The 24,438-nt window shown below is 44.7% G+C and overlaps 1 protein-coding gene across 2 annotated transcripts in view; it reads left to right on the forward strand.

The window, feature by feature from the left end:
- Positions 1-24,438, forward strand: part of ABAT (4-aminobutyrate aminotransferase) — a 375,139-nt gene that overhangs the window by 259,801 nt on the left and 90,900 nt on the right. For both annotated transcript variants that reach the window (XM_077448835.1, XM_077448834.1), the window contains exons 5-6: positions 187-304; positions 5,293-5,342. In XM_077448835.1, the coding sequence (XP_077304961.1) occupies positions 187-304; positions 5,293-5,342 (168 nt within the window). The remainder of the gene's footprint in view (positions 1-186; positions 305-5,292; positions 5,343-24,438) is intronic.

Raw genomic sequence — 24,438 nt, forward strand, 5'->3', positions numbered from 1 at the left:
TTTATGGGCAGGACTATGAAAATGTGTGTTTTTTACTTTTGTGTTGACCTTGCCATAATGAGCTTTTGTTTATCCCTGTATGAAAATTCCATGGCTTCTCAGTGAATGTTGGTTTTGCATTGCACTTCTCTTTCGTTTTAGTGATTTATAATTGTTTAAGCTTTTTCTTTTATTCTTAAATCTCAGAATGCAGATGCTGTGAATTTTTTCTGCAATTATGAAGAGAGCCGTGGAAATTACCTTGTTGATGCTGATGGCAATCGAATGCTGGATTTGTATTCCCAAATATCATCCATTCCCATAGGTATATCATTTTATGTGTATATTTTACATATGTATATTAGTAGTTCTGTATTTCAATTAGAGGTCGACCAATATGGGTTTTTCTCTGGCCGATGCCGATATTTAGAAATCATGGCGGCCGATAGCCGATATATGATGCCGATTTTTATTTATTTATTTATTTATTTTTATTTTATTTTTTTGGGCTGATATGTTAGGCCGATTTTATTTTATTTATTTTTAATTTTTTTCCTTTTTTTTAATCCCCCTTGATCTCATAAAATCTAACACACCTTTCCCACTGGGGCGTTTTTCAGGCGCTTTTGAGCTAAAAATAGCGCATGTAAAGTGCCTGCAAAATGGCTCCCCTGCAGTCTGTGTGAAAGAGTGCTTTCAGGCGATGCGCTGGCAAAAAAGTCCTGCAAGCAGCATGTTTGGAGTGGTGTATACCGCTCCTCCACCACTCCTGCCCATTGATATGAATGGGCACCACTGCCGAAGCGCATGCAATGCGAATTGGCAGCGGTGCTTCACGGGCACATTTAACCTCTTCCTTGGCCGCTAGCTGGGTTTTATGTGCCCCACTAGCAGCCAAATAGCACCACTAAAATGATGGTAAAGAGCCGCTAAAACTTGCAGCGTTTTACCATCAACACCTGCCCGCTCCAGTGTGAAAGCAGCCTTCATAAGTGATACAGAAAATTTCTTACATTTAAACATTTATTAAACAAAACAAACCTCCAATCAGTTTACTTGTATGTATGATTTAGATTTAGATAAAAAAAAAAAAAAACTATATATTAAATAAAAACAGGTAGTCAAAACTTTTGGACGAAAAAAAAAATGGGCTAACTTTACTGTTTTAAATTTTTTTTTTAAATAGTGTATTTTTTTCCCCAAAAAAATGCATTTGAAAGACCTGTGCAAATGCCGTGTGACATGAAATATTGCAACAACCGCTATTTTATTCCCTAGGGTCTCTGCTAAAAAAAATATATATCATTTTTTGGGGGTCTAAGTGATTTTCTGGCAGAAAATACAGGATTTTTACTTGTAAGCAACAAGTGTCAGAAAAGATTTAGTCTTTAAATGGTTAAACTGAGAACTCTACACACTGAGATGAGTTCATTCATTGAAGTGTAAACATTGTATCTTTTTGCTCTTTTCTTGGCAGACTGCCCAGAGAGGAGGAAAGTTGTTTCTATGACGACTCAGGCAGGGGCGGACTGACCATTGGGCAACTCGGGCACTGCCCGAGGGCCCCATGCCACTAGGGGGCCCCATCAGGGTTGCCAGTCTCGGTAAAACCGGGGACAGTATGTAAAAAATGTGTGTTTTATTTAAATCTGTCTCTGAAATGTCCCTTACTGACATCCTTTTGGTCTAAAAATCCTGAGATTATAGCTGCCCCACCTCTCCAGTACCTTCTCAGCCAATAGAAACATGTCTGTGTATACTGTGTGATTGTATACTGTGTGTGTGTGTTTGTGTCTACTGTGTGGCCCCATAATCTCTGATTGCCTGGGGGCCCCATAATCTCCTATTGCCCGGGGGCCCCATGAGTTGTCAGTCCACCCCTGGACTCAGGCAACTTACACTGACTTCTATTACAGAAGTCATTTCCAAGTCGGGCTGTTCTAAATCTGCCTTTTTATCAGCACAATCGGCCGATGCCGATTAATTAAAAAACGGCAAATATCGGCCGATATATCGGTCGACCTCTAATTTCAATATATGCTTACACGCAAGCTAGCACATTTCTGAACCTTCATTTTCATTGCTCTTGGCAAACTGCATGATCAATAGAACTACACGTAAATGAACAAAGGTATTCTAAACCCAGAGGGTTCTGGTCATCTCCGCCACTTACCAGAGCCGACTGTGGCAGCGGAGATGATGCAATGCTTTCCCCTCTGAGGCTGGAAGTCGAGTGAGGGAATCATGGCCCCCACTCGACTCCATACCATAGGATGATGGCAGCGACATCAATCGTCACTTCCGCCCAATTGTCTTAAAGGGGAAATTTTTTGTGTCAAAAAGTAATAAAACTGACCGTTTTTGATGAATCCTTTAATAAAAAATAAGTGTCCCCTGATGTAGTTCCATCATCAGTCACAACACCACCAGACCAGAAAAGAAAAACACTCCACCGCCCTTTTTTTTCGGGCCCGGCGGTAGGGTGATTGATGATAGAACATCGAGGGACACTTCTTTGGTGAATGGGTAAGTGTAATATGTTCCTCACACTCATTCACGTAGGGGGTGGGAGCGGGATCTGGGGACCTCCGTGTTAAAAGGAGCTCCCACCCTCGCATCTTCACCCAACTTGGCAAATTTGTTCGGGTGAAACCAAGGACTGGCCTTTCTTTTTCTGTGAGCCCCTAGCGCTCTCTCAAACTGCAGTAATCCATCCTCCTACTTGATTATGCTGATTTACCCCTTCGCCCTCCACATCAACACTATTAAAGTGGAGTTCCACCCTTTCTTACACCTACGGCCCCACTGGTAGCCGATACCCATGCCTGTAATCTTTGGCTATTTTTTTAATACATTTTTTTCGTTTTGTTTAGTTACCTTGCTTTTGTTTAAAATTCCCTCCGCTTCTGGCCCTAGTCGCCGTGGTGATGTATGTCATATCTTGACTCCCATTGACTCTTGGGATTGATGATACTGATATCCCAGGATTCAATGGGAGTCTAAATATTGTAATATTGGGGGTTGTGTAACTCAAGTGTAGCACTCACTAGCGAGACCAATCCACACCAGAAACTCAATTTCAGGGCTTTTTGACCCACTTTTATTAAAAAAGAAAAGAAAATGTCCATCAGTAGCTCCCACGCAGGGGTTTCAATTTCACAGCAGTCATAAACGAAAAATACCAAGCCACCTGGCTTTATGGTCAGCAGTACTGCCGTTTTGGGCTTTACCCTTCAGCCTTCTTGGCCATATAACAGAGATCACGGACTGTACCTCTTTTACTCTTCCTCACTGCTCATCCCACAGCTTTGGGCCTTCTGACTACACCATGCATGCAGACATGCATGCTTCTCCCTTGCTTGCCTGGACTCCTCGGGAGGGTGGAGCCCAGAACCATGGTCAGGTGTCTAGAAATAGACCAACACACACCTGGCCAGTCAGTATGCTGGTGAATCCCAAAATCTGGACCCAGGACTGTGGATTTCATCCCACCCAGATCACTACGAAATCCCCGGGCTCCAGATCCCAAAACAGATTTTAGTAAATAATGAGGAAACTGAAAAGTCAGTTTCCTCCTAACGTTGCAAGCTCCCTGGAGCCCCTCAACCCGCCTGGTTGAAAATGCTGGGTCCATACACTGGTGGGGTACCACACTACCATAATATGTTGAGCATCCTCCGCTGCCACCGCATTATTTATGCAATACACAGTACGTCGAGCTGCATCCTGACTGTGCAGACATGAAATCTGGAAATTCCAAAAACCTGTACCAGCTGGCTTCAGACGCCCACAGTAGCAATGGGCGCTGTCTGCATGCCAGGGACACACATAAGTGAACTAAGATTGTTAAGCCACATCAGTGATCACACAGATAAATTTACACTTTTGATTGCACTAGCAAAGAAGATCATGGGGGTGTTTTTTTTTTTTTTTAATTGACAAGGAGACTGGAACTTCATTTTAACCACTTTGTAGAAGTCTTTCAAGTTTCTGTTCTGCACAGTGTTCCACTTTCCTCCCCCAGCATTGAAAACCTAGTATTTTACAGTAGTGCTCCTGTGCTGCCCTCAACCAAGTACAGATAGCGAACACAGAAAATTATATGGTTTGGGAGGGGGGGGGGGTCTTTCACAAATTGTGAAAGCTATAAGTGGAAAAAAAAGCAAAGCAAAAATTGCAAAAATGGTCTGGCCACCAGACCATTAAAAATTGGGCACATGGCTTGGCAACAAAAGGGTTAAAGCAGTAGTAAATTCTTAAAGAAAAGTTTCTCCCTGCAAGGCAAAGGCATAATGTTCTAGTAGACTTACCTTACAACAGAGCCCCCCAGCTGCACACTGTCACCACTGCAGAGGCTTACATCTTAACCCACTCTTCTTTCCTGGTTCGTGGGCTGTGGCCATTTGATCGGCGCAGACGGGATGATGTCACTCCCATGCATGCGTGCAGGAGTCTCAGCTGTGGCACACAGCTCTGAAGGGATGGCACAGGTATGCTGTTCGTTCAGAGTGCCTGCACCGATGATGTCACCAGCTGCTGTTCGCAAGAATATCTTGTAAATGATGCATGTTAGGAGATATTCATTTTACCTAAAGGTAAGCTTTATTATAAATTACCTGTAGGTAAAAAAGAAAAAAAAATAGTTTACTACTACTAATTTAAAGCCTAGTTGCAGTGCAAGTGAGGCTGTATACATATATTCACTATAGTTTTTATTTTATTTTTTTTATTACCCACTTTCCATAGTGCATCTAGCATAGGGTGTTTTACCTTTGCTTCAGCACTTCACTATAAAAATACAAAAAAAAAGAGCATATTTATTACTGTATTGTATATGTTGCTGGGCTGCATTTCATTTATTAATATCAAACCTTCATCTGGGTTTTAAAATATCAAAATAACAGAACAACCTTTTCTTTTACGTGGATGGTCACCAGAAATAGCTGGATTTCATGTTAGGTGAGAGTTAAACAGAGGAAGTAAAAATCAAATTAGTTTATTTCTGTATACTATAATTTTTGTTATAACAGTTCTTTTGTGACTGATTCACTTTAGTTATAATGCTTACGTTATCCTTTCTTTGTAATAAAAATATCATTTGATCCAGAATGATGCAGTCGGCTAGGTTTCAGTTCTATTTCTACAGGCCTGCCCTTATCAGCATCTCGCTACAGTGATTTATGAGCCATATTACTTACAGGGAATTTGTGTCATCTCCAATTTCCTGGCATCACTCTTATTTCCTCTGGACTGTATATCTGGACTGCTTATGGCTTGTATTTCATACATTTACTTGTATATTCTATGTTCCAGGTTATAATCACCCAGCCTTAATAAAAATTCTACAACAGCCACAGAATTTGGTAAGTTGAAGTAAATGTCATCTGTGCCATACTTGTGTTTAAAAAAATAAATAAAATAAAGGACTTTAAAACAAAGCACATAAATAATGTTTGTACAAAATATATAATTATATATAGGATGTCATTCTTTACGTTAACATTGTGCTTGTTTTTGAGTGTTTACCTTTGTGAACTAATTGCTCAAAAATGTTGGCCAGGACTAAACAATGCAGAAAGTGGGGGGAATTAAAATTGCTTACCCTGTTAAAACACAATGACATGTACCGCGCTCTTTTAACCCACCTAACTTTCTTCGGTGTGGGTAGCCTAGGTAAATGTACAGATGCTGGTAACTGGGGAGGCTGGCACCCACTTTGGCTGCTCACATAGGACAAGTTATAAGATTGTGCAGATCCTCATTAATGGACCTCAGCGGTACTCCTCATGAAACCCTTGCATGTAAGCCTGGGTTCACACTTGTGTCGTGCCAGCATTCCTATTCAAATCACATGCGATTCTATGCAATTTGGGCACATTCATTTTGTATGAGCTCAATGCGTTTTGTGACCTGTTTTGGGTTGTCGTTAATTTAAAATTGACACCATAATCAATGATCGCATAAACTGAGTGCAATTTCAGTGTGGTGCGGGAAACGCCCAGGATTTGCTGTGTTTTTGGCACCGCATATATGTGAACTGGGGCTTAACCACTTGCCACCCACCCACTGTCAAATGACGGAGGAACGGTGTGACTCTTGTTCTGGGTGGACGTTGCATCAGTACCACCAGTGCCCATTAGTGATGCCAGTCAGTGCCTGCTTATCAGTGCCGCCCATCAGTGTTCAACAGTCTGGCATATTAGTGCCTGTCAGTGCGACATATTAGTGCTGCCTCATTAGTGATGGAAGAAAAACTATTTACAAAATTTACTGACGGAAACTTTTTTTTTTTTCTGTCTTATTTTTTTTAGTAATAAATAAAAAACACAGCAGTGATTAACCACTTGCCTACCGGGGCACTTGCACCCCCTTCCTGTCCAAGCCATTTTTCGGCTTTCAGCACTGTCGCATTTTGAATGACAATTGCGTGGTTGTGCAGCACTGTACCCAAACAAATTTTTTATCATTTGCTTCACACAAATAGAGCTTTATTTTGGTGGTATTTCATCACAGCTGGGTTTTTTTATTTTTTACAAGAAAAAGACTAAAAATTTAGAATTTTTTTTTACTTTTTTCTGTCAGTAAATTTTGTAGCTAAGTCATTTTTTGCCTTCCCTGATGTGCGCTGATGAGGCGGAACTGATGGACACTGATAGGCTATACTGGTGGGCATTGATGAGGTGGCACTTGTGGACACTGATAGGCGGTACTGATGGGCATTGATGGGCGACACTAGCCATTACTGATGGGCATTGATGGTAGTGATGGGCATTGATGGGTAGCACTGATAGGGGCACTGATTGCCAGCACTGACTGGCATCACTAATGGACACTGGTGACACTTGTGGGCACTGCTGCCATTAGTGGGCACTGATAGCTGGCATTGGTGGGCACTAATTTGTGACACTATTTTGCAATATTGTGATCAAGGCACTGATGATCAGTGCCCTGATTACATACCTAGATGTTCCCCTGCGTGGAGATGCCGCTGATCAGCTCTCCTCCTCACGCACTCTGTCGGTGTGAGGCGAGGAGTGCCAATTACCAGCACTTCCTTGTTTACATGTGACTGGCCGTGGACACATGGTTAAAGAGCCATGGACACTGCTCTTTCCAGAGATCGGGTTTGCGCCGTCTCCTAGCAACACGGCGCGGGCGTGTGAGAGCGGCCGTTCTGGGACACCATCATATGACGGCATCCCAGAATGAGAACCGCACCTCCCTGCCGTCATTTCACGGTGGGTGTGCGTCAAGCTGTTAAATGCCACCTAAAGAAAGCTCTATTTGTGTGAAGAAAATAATAAAAAAATTAATTTGGGTACAGTGTTGCATGACCGTGTAATTGTCATTCAAAATGTGACAGCTCTGAAATTTGTATCTGTATTTGAGGTGGTTAAGCAACCCTTTGCCTCCCACATGTCTGCAAAGTTTATTCTTTTAGGCTGTACGATTGTTTGTTTGTTTTTTTGTTTTTTGTTTCTTTTTTGAAGTTAATGTAGGTAAAGTGTATGTAAACTGTTTATGTAAATTATCTTCTCATTTCCTATCTTTCTGGTCTGTTAAATATACCATTAAAGATATTTGTTATCTGTTCGAAAAAAAAGTGCAAAAATGTAATTTTGCCAGAAATCTTGTCAACTGATAACTCAATTTCTTCCTGCCAGTGCACAAGAAGATATTATGGAGATACGGAGAGGTCTGTGGCTGAAATGACTGTGTTGTCATATCAGTTACATAGGTTAAAAAGATACAAGTCCAGCTAATTAAACCAAAGGGAAGAAAAAACAAATACAATACCTCCACAGTTGATCCAGAGGAAGGCAAAACAAACACTAAAACATGATCCGATATCCTCCAGTAGGGGGAAAAAAATTCTTCCTGATCACCCAGCAGGCAATTGGATATTGCCTGCATCAACTACTTCTGGTGTATTACCTATGCATGTTAGCAATTAGTTATTTGTGGATGCATCCAGCTTTTTTTTTTTTTTTTTTTTTTTTTTTTTTTTTTTAAACCTACTGAGCTGTCAAGAACCTGTTTTTGAGGGAGTCTATTTCATGTTTTTACAGCTCTAATGCCGCATACACACGATCGGAATTCTCGTTGGAAAAAGCTCTGATGGTTTTCCCGACGGAATTCCGATGGAATTCAGCTCAAGCTGTCTTGCCTACACACGGTCACACCAAATTCCGATCATTTATAACGCAGTGATGTACAACGGGACTAGCAAAAGGAAGTTCAATAGCTTCTGTCTCGTAGTTTAATCTGAGCATGCGTGATTTTTGGCGTGTCCGAATTGCATACACGCGATCGGAATTTCCGATAGTTTGTCCGTCTGGAAAATTGAGAGCATGCTATCAATTTTTGGCTGGTGGAAATTCGGACAGCTAAATTCCGATGGAGCATACACACAGTCGCATTTTCCGATGAAAAGCTCTCATCTGTCTTTTTCTGGCCGGAATTCCGATCGTGTGTATGCGGCATTACTGTGGAGAAGCCTTTCTGTATGTGCAGCTTTAATCTCTTCCTCCAGATGCCTCTTGGCCTTTATAACGACCTGAAAGTGAATAATTCAACACCAATTTCACAATATTACCACCTATGTATTGCAAAAGTATTCACCCCCCTTGGCATTTTTCATGTTTTGTTGCCTCACAACCTGGAATTAACATGGATTGTTTGAGGATTTGCATCATTTCATTTACAGACCATGCCCACAACTTTGAAGATTTTTTTTTTATTGTGCAACAAACCACAAATAGGGCAAAATAACAGAAAAAGTCAATGTGTATAACTATTCACCCCCCTAAAGTCAATACTTTGTAGAGCCACCTTTTGAGGCTATCATAGCTCGCTTTGGATAAATCTCTATGAGCTTGCCACTGGGATATTTTCCCATTCCTTCTTGCAAAACTGTGCCAGCTCCTTCAAGTTGGAAGGTTTGCGCTTTTGAACAGCAATCGTTAAGTCTGACCACAGATTTTCTATAGGATTGAGGTCTGGTCTTTGACTAGGCCATTCCAGCACATTAGCGTGTTTCCCCTTAAACCACTCAAGTGTTTAGCAGTGTGTTTGGGGTCATTGTCCTGCTGGAAGGTGAACCTCCATCCTAGCCTCAAATCACACAGAGTTGTACAGGTTTTGCTCAAAAATATACCTGTATTTAGCACCATCCATCTTTCCCTCAACTCTGACCAGTTTCCCAGTCCTGACTGCTGAAAAACATCCCCATAGCATGATGCTGCCACAACCATGTTTCACTGGGTTCGCGCCAGACATAGTGTTTTATTTGATGGCCAAAAAGTAAAATTTTAGTCTCATCAGACCAGAGCACCTTCCTCCATACGTTTTGGGAGTCTCCCACATGCCTTTTCACAAACTCAAAACGTGCCTTTTTGTTTTCTGCCGAAAGTAATGGCTTTCTTCTGGCCACTCTGCCATAAAGCCCGACTCTATGGAGCGTTAGGCTTATTGTTGTCCTATGTACAGATATCCCAGTCTCTGCTGGGGAACTCTGCAGCTCCTCCAGGGTTACCTTAGGTCTCTGTGCTGCCTCTCTGATTAATGCCCTCCTTGCCTGGTCCGTGAGTTTTGGTATGCGGCCATCTCTTGGCAGGTTTGCTGTTGTGCCATATTCTTTCCATTTGGTTATGATAGATTTGATGGCGCTCCTAGGGATCATCAAAGATTTGGATATTTTTTTAATAACCTAACCCCTGTACTTCTCAACAACATTGTCCCTTATTTGTTTGGAGAGTTCCTTGATCTTCATGGCAGTGTTTGGTTAGTGGTGCCTCTTGCTTAGGTATTGCAGCCTCTGGGCCTTTCAAAAAGGTGTGTATATGTAATTACAGATCATGTGACACTTAGTTTGCACCCAGGGGGTGAATACATACGCACATTCCAATTATCAGTTTTTATTTCTGAAACTAATTTTATGTATATATTTATTTTTCTAATTTTACTTCACCAACTTAGACTATTGTGTTCTGATCCATCACATATAATTCAGATTGAACTAAAGGCTGTAATGTAACAAAATGGGTAAGAAGCCAAGGGGGTGAATACTTTTGCAAGGCACTGTACACGGTGATCATATCCCTCCTTATTCTCCTCTTCTCAAGAGACTATACATTAATTTCAGGTAATCTTTCTTCATAGCTGAGCTCCTTTATATGCCTCCTATCAGTTTGGTTGCCTTTCCCTGACATCCTTTTTTGTGAACTGGTTCTAAAAACAACTGCATATTCCAGGTGAGGCCTTACTAATAACTTATGGTAAAATGTCACTCTCTAAATCCTATACCTCTTAATATAAGACAATATTTTGCTAGCTTTAGAAAATTTAGCTTGGCATTGCATACTGTTATTAATGCCTTTGGTCTACCAGAACACCCAGATCCTTCCCCACCATTGAGTCACCCAGCTGTTTCCCCCCTAGTATGTATAATGCATGATTGTTTTTAGCCCCCAAGTGCTAGATTTATCAACATTAAACCTCATTAGGCACATGGTTGCCCAATTAAACCATGCGTGGAGGTTGACTTGTAAGTTTGAGACATCCTGTAAGGACGTTATTCCACTACATAGCTTGGTGTCATCTGTAAACACTGAAATGGTATTTTTAATCCCAGACCAATTTTTTTTTCATATAGCTTATAAAGGGTGCCAACGCTGAATTTGGTGTACACCTCTAATGACCTTAGACCATTTGGAGTATAAATCATTAATCAATACTCTCCAAATACAGTCTTTTAGCCAGTCTCTAAACTTTTTAACTTGTACATAAGCCGTGTCTAGGGAACGGTGTCAAGCGTTTTGAAAAAATCAAGTATACTATATCCACAGCTACTTCTTTGTCTAAGTTTTTGCTGCTTCCTGTTAAAAAACAATTCCATGCTGACTATTAGAAGAGTTTTTGCTAGAAAACAATATTTTATGTTCTTTATTAAACTCTCAAGTGTAGAATTGAAACTAACTGGCCTGTAGTTCATTGGTAAATACTTTGATTCATTTTTAAATATAGGTCCCACAATGGGTGCCACAACTTTATCCAATCTAGGGGTGATATGCCAGTCATCTAAAAATTTGAAAAAGGTTTGGAAATAGAGCTCAGCTCTTTAAGAACACATGAATGTGAACCATATGGTGTAGAGGGGGTCTTTCTATTCCCTCCACTCAGATTACACTGAGCTCTCCTCTCTATGCTGTGCATCTTGTGGCATCAGATCTCTGCCTTCTGGAGCTGAGAAAAACAACTGTGTTTTAGAAAGCTATAAGACTTCTAAAGAGGGCGGCGGTTAAAGAAGTACAACTTAACCACTTGCCGACCGCCGCACGACGATGTACGTCGACAGAATGGCACGGGCAGGCATAAGGGCTTACATGTACGTCCTTGCCTGCCCGCGGGTCGGGGGCCCGATCGGGCCCCCGCCCGGTGCCTGCGGCGGTCGGTATTCGTTCGGGAGCGATCCCGGACGAGGGGACGGCCATTCATTCATGGCCACCCCCTCGCGATCGCTCCCGACGAAAGAAAATGCTCCGTGACATCACTTCCTCTCCTGTAATGTAAACACAGGAGAGGAAGTGATGTATTCTCTCCTCCGTGTCGGTATTTTTCGTTCCAACACCGAGGAGAGAGGATCGGTGAGTTGCACCAACACGACACTACACAGTAGAACATGCCAGGCACACTCACACCCCCCCGATCACCCCCCCAATTACCCCTGCCCCCCAGTCACAGTGACACCAATGTCATTTTTTTTTTTTTTTGCATTGGTGTCATTTGTGACTGTAATAACTGTTAGGGCAGTTAGGGTTAGCCCCCTTTAGTTCTAATGTACCCCCCTAACCCCCCCAATAAAGGTTTAACCCCGTGATCACCCCCCGTCGCCAGTGTCACTAAGGCTGGGTTCACATTGCAGCGGTTTATGAGAACGAATGTGATTCGCACCGCACTGCAGTGCAAATCACATCCGATCTCTGTTCGATTCGAGTTCAGCCATACAGATAGTATGGCTGAATTCGCATCGCACCCGCCGCACCCGCCGCAAATTCGCACAGGACCCTTTTTTTGGCCCGCAGCAGAATCGGATCGCATGGGTGTTCACACCATGCGATCCGAGTTTGCAGATCGCACTGCGATATGCGAACTGATCTGGGGGTGTCATTAACATTTCACTGACACTCCCAGCAGTTCGCATAGGGCAGTGTGAACTGCCGCCGGGAGGCATGCGATGCGGGATTCGTGGCATTCCCGCATCGCTCCAGTGTGAACCCAGCCTAATAAGCGATCGTTTTTCTGATCGCTGTATTAGTGTCACAGGTGACGCTAGTTAGGCAGGTAGGTATTTAGGTTCGCCGCAGCTTTTTATAGCGCCAGGGACCCCCATATACTACCGCATAAAGCCCCCTGATTGCCCCCTAGTTAACCCTTTCACCAGTGATCACCATATAACTGTTACAGGTGACGCTGGTTGGTTAGTTATTTTTTTATAGTTTCAGGGCACCCGCCATTTATTACCTAATAAAGGTTTAACCCCCTGATCACCCGGCGGGTGTCATTTGTGACTGTAATAACTGTTAGGGCAGTTAGGGTTAGCCCCCTTTAGTTCTAAGGTACCCCCCTAACCCCCCCAATAAAGGTTTAACCCCGTGATCACCCCCCGTCGCCAGTGTCACTAAGGCTGGGTTCACATTGCAGCGGTTTATGAGAACGGATGTGATTCGCACCGCACTGCAGTGCAAATCACATCCGATCTCTGTGCGATTCGAGTTCAGCCATACAGATAGTATGGCTGAATTCGTGTCGCACCCGCCGCAAACTCGCACGGGACCCTTTTTTTGGTCCGCAGCAGAATCGGATCGCATGGGTGTTCACACCATGCGATCTGAGTTTGCAGATCGCACTGCGATATGCGAACTGATCTGGGGGTGTCATTAACATTTCACTGACACTCCCAGCAGTTCGCATAGGGCAGTGTGAACTGCCGCCGGGAGGCATGTGATGCGGGAACCCGCCGCAGATTTGTGGCGTTCCCGCATCGCTCCAGTGTGAACCCAGCCTAATAAGCGATCGTTTTTCTGATCGCTGTATTAGTGTCACAGGTGACGCTAGTTAGGCAGGTAGGTATTTAGGTTCGCCGCAGCTTTTTATAGCGCCAGGGACCCCCATATACTACCGCATAAAGCCCCCTGATTGCCCCCTAGTTAACCCTTTCACCAGTGATCACCATATAACTGTTACAGGTGACGCTGGTTGGTTAGTTATTTTTTTATAGTTTCAGGGCACCCGCCATTTATTACCTAGTCTCACTAGTGTACCCCTAAATTTAGGGGTGTCTACTTTCCAAAATGGGGTCATTTGGGGGGGGTTTGTGCCATCTTGGCATTTTATGGCCTTCAAAACTGTAACGCCCTTAGAAAGCCTGAAGGCGGTGCTTGGTTTTCGGGGCCCCGTACGCGGCTAGGCTCCCAAAAAGTCCCACATATGTGGTATCCCCGTACTCAGGAGAAGCAGCAGAATTTATTTTGGGGTGTCATTTCACATATGCCCATAGCATGTGTGAGCAATATATCATTTAGTGACAACTTTGTGTAAAAAATAAAATAAAATATTCAATGGGCTCAACATGCCACTTATCAATTTCCTTAGGGTGTCTACTTTCCAAAATGGGGTCATTTGGGGGGGTTTTGTACTGCCCTGCCATTTTAGCACCTCAAGAAATGAGATAGGCAGTCGTAAACTAAAAGCTACGTAAATTCCAGAAAACGTACCTTAGTTTGTAGATGTGACAACTTTTGCACAAACCAATAAATATACAATTATTGACTTTTTTTTTACCAAAGACATGTGGCTGAATACATTTTGGCCTAAATGTATGACTAAAATTGAGTTTATTGGATTTTCCTAATAACAAAAAGTAGAAAATATCATTTTTTTTCAAAATTTTCGGTCTTTTTACGTTTATATCGCAAAAAATAAAAATCGCAGAGGCAATCAAATACCATCAAAAGAAAGCTCTATTTGTGGGAAGAAAAGGACGCAAATTTTGTTTGGGTACAACATTGCATGACCGCGCAATTACCAGTTAAAGCAGCGCAGTGCCAAATTGTAAAAAGACCTCTGGTCATTTACCAGCAAAATGGTCCGGTCTGAAAGTGGTTAAGTAGGAAGATTTGTTTCATCCCTGTGCTAGTCACTTCAGTGAGTATATGCAAGGGTGCCCTGTCCCTGACCTGAGACTGCAATGACTAGGTTGGCCTCTCTTGTATCTCCAGCCCGGGTCCTGTTGAGGACGGAACAGAGGGTACCGAGGGACAGGCGTAAAATGAGTGGCGGCAGGTGTTGATAGGAGCACTTTCAGCAGGCGATGCAGTCCCAGGCAGGCTGGTAGGGAACAGGAACTGTGCGCGGAGATCCAGCTAACGTTAAAGGAGCACTCCACCTGGGCTGCAGGGTTCGGCAGCAAGGCTTGTCAGAGCTCCCATCACACTTGACACAGGAGCTCACTGTGGTGAATAGAGCTGGTACAGATGACAGCCACTTGAACAGGATGTTGGAACGAGCCACTAACAGAAATCACAGGAATTGCAGAGGTCAGCAGCAGGAAGGCAGCGAGGTACAGAATCATAAGGCAGAGCATGGTGAGGCACAGAGCCTGGGTCAGGAACTGGTGGCAAGACAGAAGCAGGATCTAAGTTCAGGTCAGAGGCAAACCTAGTCGGCAAAAAGGGAATAAGAGTAGTAGCAGGATGTAGGGGAAAGCTGAAAGACCAGTCAGCACTTAAGCATGAGCAGAAGCATCCTTTAATAGCCTGTATGCACTGAGTGCATGCACGCATTCCTGTGTGCAATGCATGCACCTAGTCACTATTCTGCCAAGAATGCCGCACTCGTGCATTTCTGCAAGCCAAATGTCTGATAGACTTTCTTTGATGCCCACCAAGGTTTGTTTTCTCAGGATGAAGTCAGAGGTAAGCTTGCACCAGCCATGAAGCATGAACATTGGAAAAAGGCTCCCAGGAAATATCCTCTGGTAGCCCTTATATTTAATGAGGAACTGTGTTTGACCCCTTTCTTTTTCTGCAATCCTAGATGGCTTCAACCATATACTCTTCATTACCCTCCATGAGCAGGGAAGCTGAATTCTCTGGTTCTTGATCATGAAATGGATTAGAAACAGTTTGTTTTAATAAACGCACATAAAAGAGAGTGAATCCTAAGAGAGTTAAAGTGGTTGTAAACCCTCTCATATACCCAGTGAAGTGAATAGTCTAGACGACACACAGATATGAAACAAATTCTCCTACATAAGTTTTACTTGTTTATCTGCAGCTCTCTCTTCCCTACACCCTTCAAAGGGGCAGTTTTGTGTTAAAATCCTTCATCCGTCAGGAGTCTGGAGTAGGGGGCGGAGAGGCTGTAGTTAGTGTGTGAGAGCTGATTGGAGGAAAGGCACACACTCCCTTTCACACAACTGAAGAACTGTGTTGTGAATAGACAAGCTGCGCGCTGAGCTCCCTCTCCGACACAAATTTTATCTCATGCGTCGGGAAAACTTCTCAGAAGTAACTCCTGATAACAGAAGAACAAAGCACCAGAAACAAAACTTAGAGCTTTGGAGAGAGAAGTAAACACTACAGATATGTGCTTTGCTCAGATTTCATGACACTTTAACTTGTAGGCTATGGTTTTGACCTTCCTCCTTACTGGAAAAGGGCCAGATCTACCTTGGACCTAATTTATTTAAATGGCAGGTGAGTTTCAAATTAGCTGTGGATAACCATACTTTATCTCCAGGTTTTAGATCTAGGTTTCCCCTTTTCATTTGATAGAAAAACTTTGTTGCTCGCCTGAGCCTTGCTGTGCTTCCTGCAGAAACTGGTTGATGGATCTCCAGAATTCCAGATCCTGTACAGCTGGTATGGAGAAATCCCAGGGAACATTGGGCAGAAAAGAGGGGTCAAAGCCACTTGTTGGCGGTACACTGAATTGTATGCAAACTCTGCTAAAGGAAGAAGATGCACCCAATCATCGTGCGCAAAAGACGAAAAACCTCACAAGTACTGTTCTAGTATTTGATTTGTGTTTTTAGTCTGACCGTTAGTGGATGGTACACTAAGGACAAGCAATGTTCAATTCACAAAGCTTCACACAAGGCTTTCCAGAACCTGGAAGCAAACCGTACATCTTGATCAGAAATTATATTTTTGGGAATACTATGTAATCGCACAACCTCTTTGATGAAGGTAGTTGGGGTCTCAGCAGCAGAAGGTGTTCCCTCTTAAGGGCACGAAGTGAGCCATTTTGGATAAACAATCCACCACCGTCACGAAGATAGTGGTAAACCCCTCGGACGGGGGTAATAACTCCACAATGAAGTCCATGAAAATCATGCTCCATAATTCATTAGGTACAGGGAGTGATTCAAGCAGACCCCAATTCTTGGCTCTCTAAGTTGCAGGTGTAACTCCAGAGGCAGAGACTGTTAAATGACAGCTCCCTTTACTTGTGAACTCTGTCTGGAGTAACAGATAATTCTTAGTGGGCAGGATAGTGTGAGGTTCAGAGGGCACTGCAGTATTTTGGAACACGCGAGAGCACGTCCTGCTTGCCATTCTTTAATCCAGGATAAGTAATATGGCAATAGAATCTAGAGAAGAGTGCCCATCTGGCTTGGGGAGGCCTTAGGTGTTCAGCTGTTCGTAAATATTCTAGATTCTTGTCGTCTATAAAGACGAAAAAAGGGTGTAGCAATTGATAACGCCACTCTTCTAGCGAAGACTGTAAACTTTCTAAAAATGAGACTTGTCGCTGCGAAAGTATAGTTCCCACCGCATTTTCGGAGGCATCTACCTCCTATGTCCTATATGGCAGTGCCGGGTCGGTGTTTCAAGATGGGAGCAAACATGAATTCAGTTTTTCAAAAGCTGCTTGGGTCTCTGAGGTCCATGGAAAGGTTGTGTGTGATCTGGTTAACTGTAATAGGAGAGGTAATACCAGTACGTGATAATCTTTCTGTACAAAGTAAAACCTTTTTGGTTTTGAATAAAAATGATTTTCCCTCGATTTGCTGAGAACTTTCCCCAATGGATCTCCTGGGAGGCAGCGAGGATAAGGATAACTTCTAATGTTGAAATGTAGCTGGGGCATTACAGAGGCCAAAGGGCATCACCAGGTACTCGGTGTCCGAAAGCGGTTTCCATTTATCACCCTCTGATTCTTTTTAAATTTTAAGCCCCCTCATGTCCAGCTTGGGGAAACTGTCGAGTGTCTCATAATCTCTGGAACAGGGATGAGTGGCAGAGGAAACTGGTTCTTTATGGTTACCTTATTAAAGAGGAAGTGAACTCTCCCACTCTGATGCTTCTTTTTATTTAGTCCATTATAATAAGTAATTATCAAACTATAGCCACTGTTATCCAGCCCAAATGGCATATTACTGTTTTAAAGAAACTTTTAAAAACTTGTTTCCAGGGGTTAGGCAGCGCCATCTTAAGTATTGTTTTCTGGGGGCATGGCCTGGAGATACATGGAGTAGGACGTGCAGAGTGAGAGCTCCGTCTGAGACACTATCCTTCTATCTTATCCTTTGGGGAAATTCTGCCAGAAGCACACTGCAAAGCAGCCCATAGTGACGGCACACTCGATGGCTCGAATGTCGCCTCCAAAGCAGACATGGTAAGGCACATAGCCTGGGTTAGGAACTGGTGACAAGGCAGAAGCAGGATCCATGTTCAGGTCAGAGGCAAACCTAGTCAGCAAAAAGGGAATAAGTAGTATCTGCATGTCGCGCCATGCTGGTCCAGCGACGGCAACGTTTTTATGTTTGTCATGCAATGGTATTCACATCTGACTTATAATGCACTTTGCCTATAATGCACCGCATGCAATGTCCTTCGCGTCTTGTAAGACTGAGGACAGGACCCTGTGTGTTAGGCCACTTTGCTCCCTGTTTTCAAGCCGCCTGGCGGCACGGAGCAGGAGTGCCCTCACAGGACGCTTCTTTTCTGCTAAGTGGGCTGCATTGCGCCCCTACGCTGAAGCGACCTGGAGATGGCAAACTGTGTGAGGGTGTACCTAAGCACCGCACATTTATGTTGTACTGCATTTTTGTTTTCATTAGACCCTGCCTCCAAATGTCTGCTGGGCGGCTGATGCCAATAGGGATGGTGCTCTGTGCATTCAGACACACTCTGTCCTTAAAGGCCTTTCCATCATCTTGTACAGACCTACCGTTTATTACTGTGAAATGTTTCCCCGTCTATATACCCTGAGTGATAGTATGATGGAGACACCCTGTTTTGTCTCCCTGCTGGGCGCCTTCTCTGGCGGATCCGACTGCATGCCCAAACCTGTATTGATCCCATATGGCTACACTTAAAGTGATCACCTGGAATGTCCATGGGCTCTGTGCTAAACCTAAGCATGTAGACGTTCTCACCCACCTAAAACGCTTGAGAGCAGATGTATCGGTCTAGGTTGAAACCCACCTCACAGGACAAACCCAGGTGGCCCTCAAAAAACCCTGGGTGGGCTGGTTATTTAGTGCCCCACACACGTTTAGTTCCCGGGGCGTAGCCATTCTCCTTGCTAAAATGATGCAATTTCAACTTCATGAGCTGCAGTCGGATCCTCAGGGTTGATTCCTATTCCTTCACGCCACCATTGGTGGTCTGGAGCTACTCCTTCTGGAGTTTTACGTCCCACCACCCTTCCAGTTCCACGTATTGCAAGAAGGGCTTGTTTTTATGGCCAAATACCCTACAGCACCTGTAATGTGGGTGGGCGACTTCAATATGACAATCAACCCTCTTATGGAAAGACTCAACGTGACCACCCAGACGTCACCCCCCCCTCCCGCATCACCAGATTTGGCAGGTTCCTTTCTGAATTCGCTATGACACAAATACCTAACTAAGATTGATTTCTCATGCTACACCCCCTCGCAGCAAGCTATGTCCCACATCGACCTAATTTTTATTTCCCCACCTTGCTGCCGACCTCATGGATGCGGGCTTTGGTACTAGGGTGCTCTCGGACCACTCCCCATACTGGCTCATGCTAAAACTACCCTCTGCCTCTCCCCCGCGAATTTGGCGACCAAACCCATTCTGGCTCATGGTTCTCCTGGAGCTGCAGGCCTCCAGAGGGAGTGGATCCATTTTTTTAGTACCAACCTGGGCTCGGCGTCCATTGGGTCGGTTTGGGAGACCTTCAAACTGTATGCCAGACTGGTTTTGTCCACTCACATAAACAGACATAAGGCCACATCCAAAATTATACTACAACAGTCGGAGGAGAGGCTGGACTCCCTTGAGCAGATATTCCTTACAGACCCCTCGGCAGCTAACGCTTCCCTTGTCCATCTACAGTCTAGATTAACTAACCACTTGCATTATGAAAAGGCCAAAAGAGGCATATTTTTCAGTAGACAAAGCATATTTGAGCACAGCGAACGGGCAGGCAAGCTGTTGGAATATATGGCCCATCTTGACCATAGTCCCCTGGTCGTAGTCCGGCTCTAGACAGCCGCTGGAACTGGGGTCTCGGACCCTGATTTGGTTGCGGAGGCGTTCAAACAATTTAACTTCAATCTCTACACAGATTGAAGCCCAGATACCAGGCCTGATCCCTGCGATCGCTAACAGTTTTTTTGGTAGCATTTTATATTTAAATCCGGAAGGCAGTGCTTGATTTTCGGGGTCCCGTACCTGGCTAGGCTCCCAAAAAGTCCCCCACATGTGGTATCCCCGTACTCAGGAGAAGCAGCAGAATTTATTTTGGGGTGTAATTTGACTTATGCCCATAGCATGCGTGAGCAATATATTATTTAGTGACAACTTTGTGCAAAAAAAAATAAAAAAAATTGTAATATTCCTGCAACTTGTGGCAAAACATAAAATATTTCATGGACTCAACATGTAAATAGCTTGGGGTGTCTACTTTCCAAAATGGGGTCATTTGGGGAGGTTTTGTGCTATTTTGGCATTTTATGGCCTTCGAAACTGTGATGGGTAGTGAGGAGTGAAATCAAAAATTTGCACCTGTCACGTACCTTAAGGCAGAGCCCGGAATGCAGGGAGCGGCCTCTCGTAAACCTCTGACTCGGGAGGCCCTGGTAGAGATGACAGGGGCTCGGGAGCACAGAGGAGCACAAGTGCCTGACTGGATGGCCGGTGTAGAAGGCAGAAGACCGTTGGTAATGGGAGGTGTCCTGTAGTCCAGCAGCGGAGTGCAGGTGACAGCAGGGTACAGCGGACAGCGGGAGGAGTCCTGTAGACCGGCAGCAGAATGCAGGTGACTGCAGGGTACGGTGGACAGCGGGAGGAGTTCTGTAGTCCAGCAGCGGAATGCAGGTGCCGACAGGATACAGCGGATAGCGGAAGGAGTCCTGTAGTCCCGCAGCAAGAGGTAAGAGGCAACAGGACACAGTGGAAGACAACAGCCGGGTACGGTGGCGGACTGGGAGGTGTTCTGTAGTCCAGCAACAGTAAACAGGAGACTGGCAGGTAGCAGAGTAGTACAACGGTCCAGGTCAAGCACAGGCGAGCAGATTGGGTACAGTAACGAAATCCGGAAGAGTAGTCGGGTAGGAAGCCAAAAGTCGGGGGCAGGCAGCAAACAGAGAAGTCAGGAACAGGCCGGGTTCAATACGGATCAGGTGAGTTCAGATACAGGATAGCAGAGCACACAGGAACGCTGTTGATCGGGCAGCAAGGCAAAGATCCACTTTAAATAGCGCCATTGGCGCCAATTGCGTCAAGACGGACGCGCGCGCTCCCGTGTGCGCACGCGCGCACCGCCGACCGCAATAACGCTCTTCTTGCGCACAGATGATCTTCTGCATCTTACACCACTCGGATGCCCGTGGGAAGGGTTTTCCTGACAGCACCCTTAGAAATCCTGAAGGCAGTGATTGGTTTTCGGGGTGCCGTACGCGGCTAGACTCCAAAAAAGTCCCACATATGTGGTATCCCCATACTCGGGAGAAGCAGCAGAATATATTTTGGGGTGCAATTCCACATATAACTATGGCATGTGTGAGCAATATATCATTTAGTGACAACTTTTTGTAAACTTTTTTTTTTGTCATTATTCAATCACTTGGGACAAAAAAAAAATATTCAATGGACTCAACATTTTCCTTGGGGTGTCTACTTTCCAAAATGGGGTCATTTGGGGGGGGGGGGGGGTTTGTACTGCCCTGCCATTTTAGCACCTCAAGAAATGAGATAGGCAGTCGTAAATTAAAAGCTGTGTACATTCCAGAAAATGTACTCTAGTTTGTAGACGCTATAACTTTTGCGCAAACCAATAAATATACGCTTATTGACATTTTTGTTTTACTAAAGACATGTGGCTGAATAAATTTTGCCCTAAATGTATGACTAAAATTGAGTTTATTCGATTTTTCTTATAACAAAAAGTAGAAAATATCTTTTTGTCTCAAAATTTTCGGTCTTTTTTCATTTATATCGCAAAAAATTAAAATCGCAGAGGCAATCAAATACCATCAAAAGAAAGCTCTATTTGTGGGAAGAAAAGGACACAAATTTCGTTTGGGTACAACATTGCATGACCGCACAATTACCAGTTAAAGCAGTGCAGTGCGAAATTGTAAAAAGACCTCTAGTCCTTAGGCTAAAAATTGGTCCGAGGCTGAAGTGGTTAAGCGGGCACAGTGAGACCGGCTATACCACTTATAACACCAACATTTTAGAAAAAATAAAAAACTTCTGGATAGTGGGAAAGTCTACTGAGTTCCTGGGCTGATTGTAGAGCGGAGGTGACTTCCTTCAAGTTCCTACGCTTTTCCAAGGTTGCTGGGGAAAGGTCCGGATAGATTTGAATTCTCACTCCATCAAGCTGTATGTTAGGAGTATTGCGAGATGCTCTCAGGATCTCTTCTTTAATGAGAAAGTCCTTAAGACACAGCACAATGTCTCTGGGTGGTTTGTCGTCCGGGGGTTTGGGCCGCAACGCTCTGTGTATCCTGTCACAGGCGAGCGCGCTCTCCTGAGAGTCTGGTAATAGGGACATGAATAGTCTCTTAATTGCTGGAAGCAAGTCTGTGATCTGCTCAGGGACCCCTCTCACCCTTAGGTTATTACATCTGTTCCGATTGTCCAAATCCTTGAGATTGGACTGTAACTGGGTAACTGTGTCTGTGATGGAGTCATAATCTCTCCGCAGGTCTGAGTAGGCCAGCTGGAGTTCGTCATGTTTAGCTTCCAATAAGTCCGTTCTCCCCCCCCCCCCCAAGCACTGCCAGCTCTTGAGTCAGCGTGTTGGTGGACTTGTGGAGTTCCACCTGAAACTTATTGGCAAGTCTTTCATACATAGCAGAAAGACTGGCGTCCAGCTCTGCTTTGGTGAGGTGAACAGCATACTCACTGTTGCTTGCTGGGCCAGCCGGAGAGGGACTCGGACCTGGTGTAGCTGCCTGAGCGTGCGGAGGCTGGGCGCCATTTTGCGACATCCCGCTCTGCTCTCTCGCCCGGAGAAGGTAAGTTGTTAGAGACTTCTGTGTAGTTTTCCCACGGCGGGCTTTGTGTGTCGGCATGCACCTCTGAGTCCCCTAGGGGTTCGGGCTATAGAGGATCGGTTTTGCGGTCTGAAGTCCCCCAGGGGAGCGATCGTAGTCTCACCGGCTCACGGAGCTCTCACTCCATGCGTCCTCTCCTCACCGCGCCACGCATGCGCCCCCCACTGTGATGGTTCTTGCTGTGCCGATGGAGATCTCAGAATTCTGGGTTATGGAAACTTACTACTGTCAGAGTCCCTTGACTTTGTGACAACAGGTTGACCAACTGAGACCCTAGACTCAGATTGATTAAGACAGACATTAACCAATCTTTCCGAATGTCTTTCACGCAGATGATGTTCAATTTGGATACTGAGAGCAATCAAGGGCGATGGGTAAACCTACCCCAGCGAGCTTGTTCTTTACAGATTCAGCTAGATCAAGATGGAACTGGAAATGCAGAGCAGAGGAATTCCATTTAGTGTCCGCATGCCATAGTGTAAAACTGGAGACCTAGTCCTCCATTGATCTTTGGCCTTGGTGCAAGTTGCTGAGGATGGCTTCAGTGGTCAGGGGACAAAAAGGATCAGCGTATAACTGGGCCATAGCCCAGAAGGAGCTCACAGAAGGCAAGGCAGGGGCACACTGCTCTTGAAGATGAGCCTAGGCCCAAGGTTTTGCCTGGAGCAGGGATATGAGAAATCCCACCTTAACATCCTCTGATGTGAAAGTCTGAGATAGGAGAGGGAAATAGAACTATAAGAAAGTCCTGAATTTTGGCCTCCAGAAAATCGTTCAGGCAAAGGCACCCTATGCTCGGGTGGCGGTGGTGCACCACTGGTGGTACAGGCCATGGTCTTGGCATACGAGTCTCTGACAGCTGGGAAGACCGGGAAGGAAAAGCACTTGTCAGACTGTAACTGATTTGTCATTTGAAAGAAGTCCACATGCAGCCTCTGCATGACTTGGGAAAATTCAGTAACCATTTGGCAGAGGGTCTGAGGGGAGAGGCCTCCCTTTCAGATGCCATCACTGGCTGACTGGTACTCTCACATACCCAATCAGAGACTTAAATGACGAGGTATCTCCAGCCCAGGTTCTGCTGAGGATGGAACAGAGGGTACCGAAGGACAGGAGGAACTCGAGTGGCGGCCGGTGTTAAGAGTGCTTGCAGCAGGCGATGCGGTCCCAGGCAGGCTGGAGGCACATCAGGTCAGGAACAGGAACTGTGCATGAAGATCCAGCCGAAGTTAAAAGGGCATGCCACCTGGGGCTGCAGGGTCTGGATGCAAGGCTTGTCAGAGCTCCCAGCAGACATGAGACAGGAATTCACTGTGGTGATCAGAGCTGGTACAGATGGCAGCTAGGTAGGCACTCGAACAGGATGTGTGAACCAAGCCAGGAACAGAAGTGTGGTCAAAGGAATAGCCAAGGATAGCAGCAGCAGGACAGCGAGGTACAGAATCATAAAGCAGAGACATGGTCAGTAACAGAGCCAGGTTCATGAACTGGCAACAAGGCAGAAGCGGGATCCAAGTTCAGGTCAGAGGTAAGCCCGGGTGAGCAACAAAGGAATAAGCAGAGTAGTAGCAGGATGCAGGGAAAAGCTGAAAGACGAGTTGGCAGAAGCATTCTTAAATAGCCCGTCTGGTGCCAACATGCACGGAGTACACTCCTGTGTGCATTCCACCATGGATGCGTGCACCTGGTCACTATTCTGCTAAGAATGCCACACCTATGTGCATTTCTGTGAGTCAAATGTCTGATAGGCTTTCTCTGACGAAATGTTTACTACTACTACTTCTATGCCTCATGCACACTGTAAGCTTATGTTCCTATTATAAAAAATAATTAAGTCAGCAGCTACAAATACTGCAGCTGCAGACTTTTAATAATTGGACACTTACCTGTCCCAGGGTCCAGCGATGTGG

This window comes from Lithobates pipiens, unplaced genomic scaffold (assembly GCF_037356315.1).
Source record: "Lithobates pipiens isolate NorthernLeopardFrog02 unplaced genomic scaffold, aLitPip1_a1.2 Scaffold_22, whole genome shotgun sequence".
In the NCBI taxonomy this organism is placed as follows: Eukaryota; Metazoa; Chordata; class Amphibia; order Anura; family Ranidae; genus Lithobates; species Lithobates pipiens.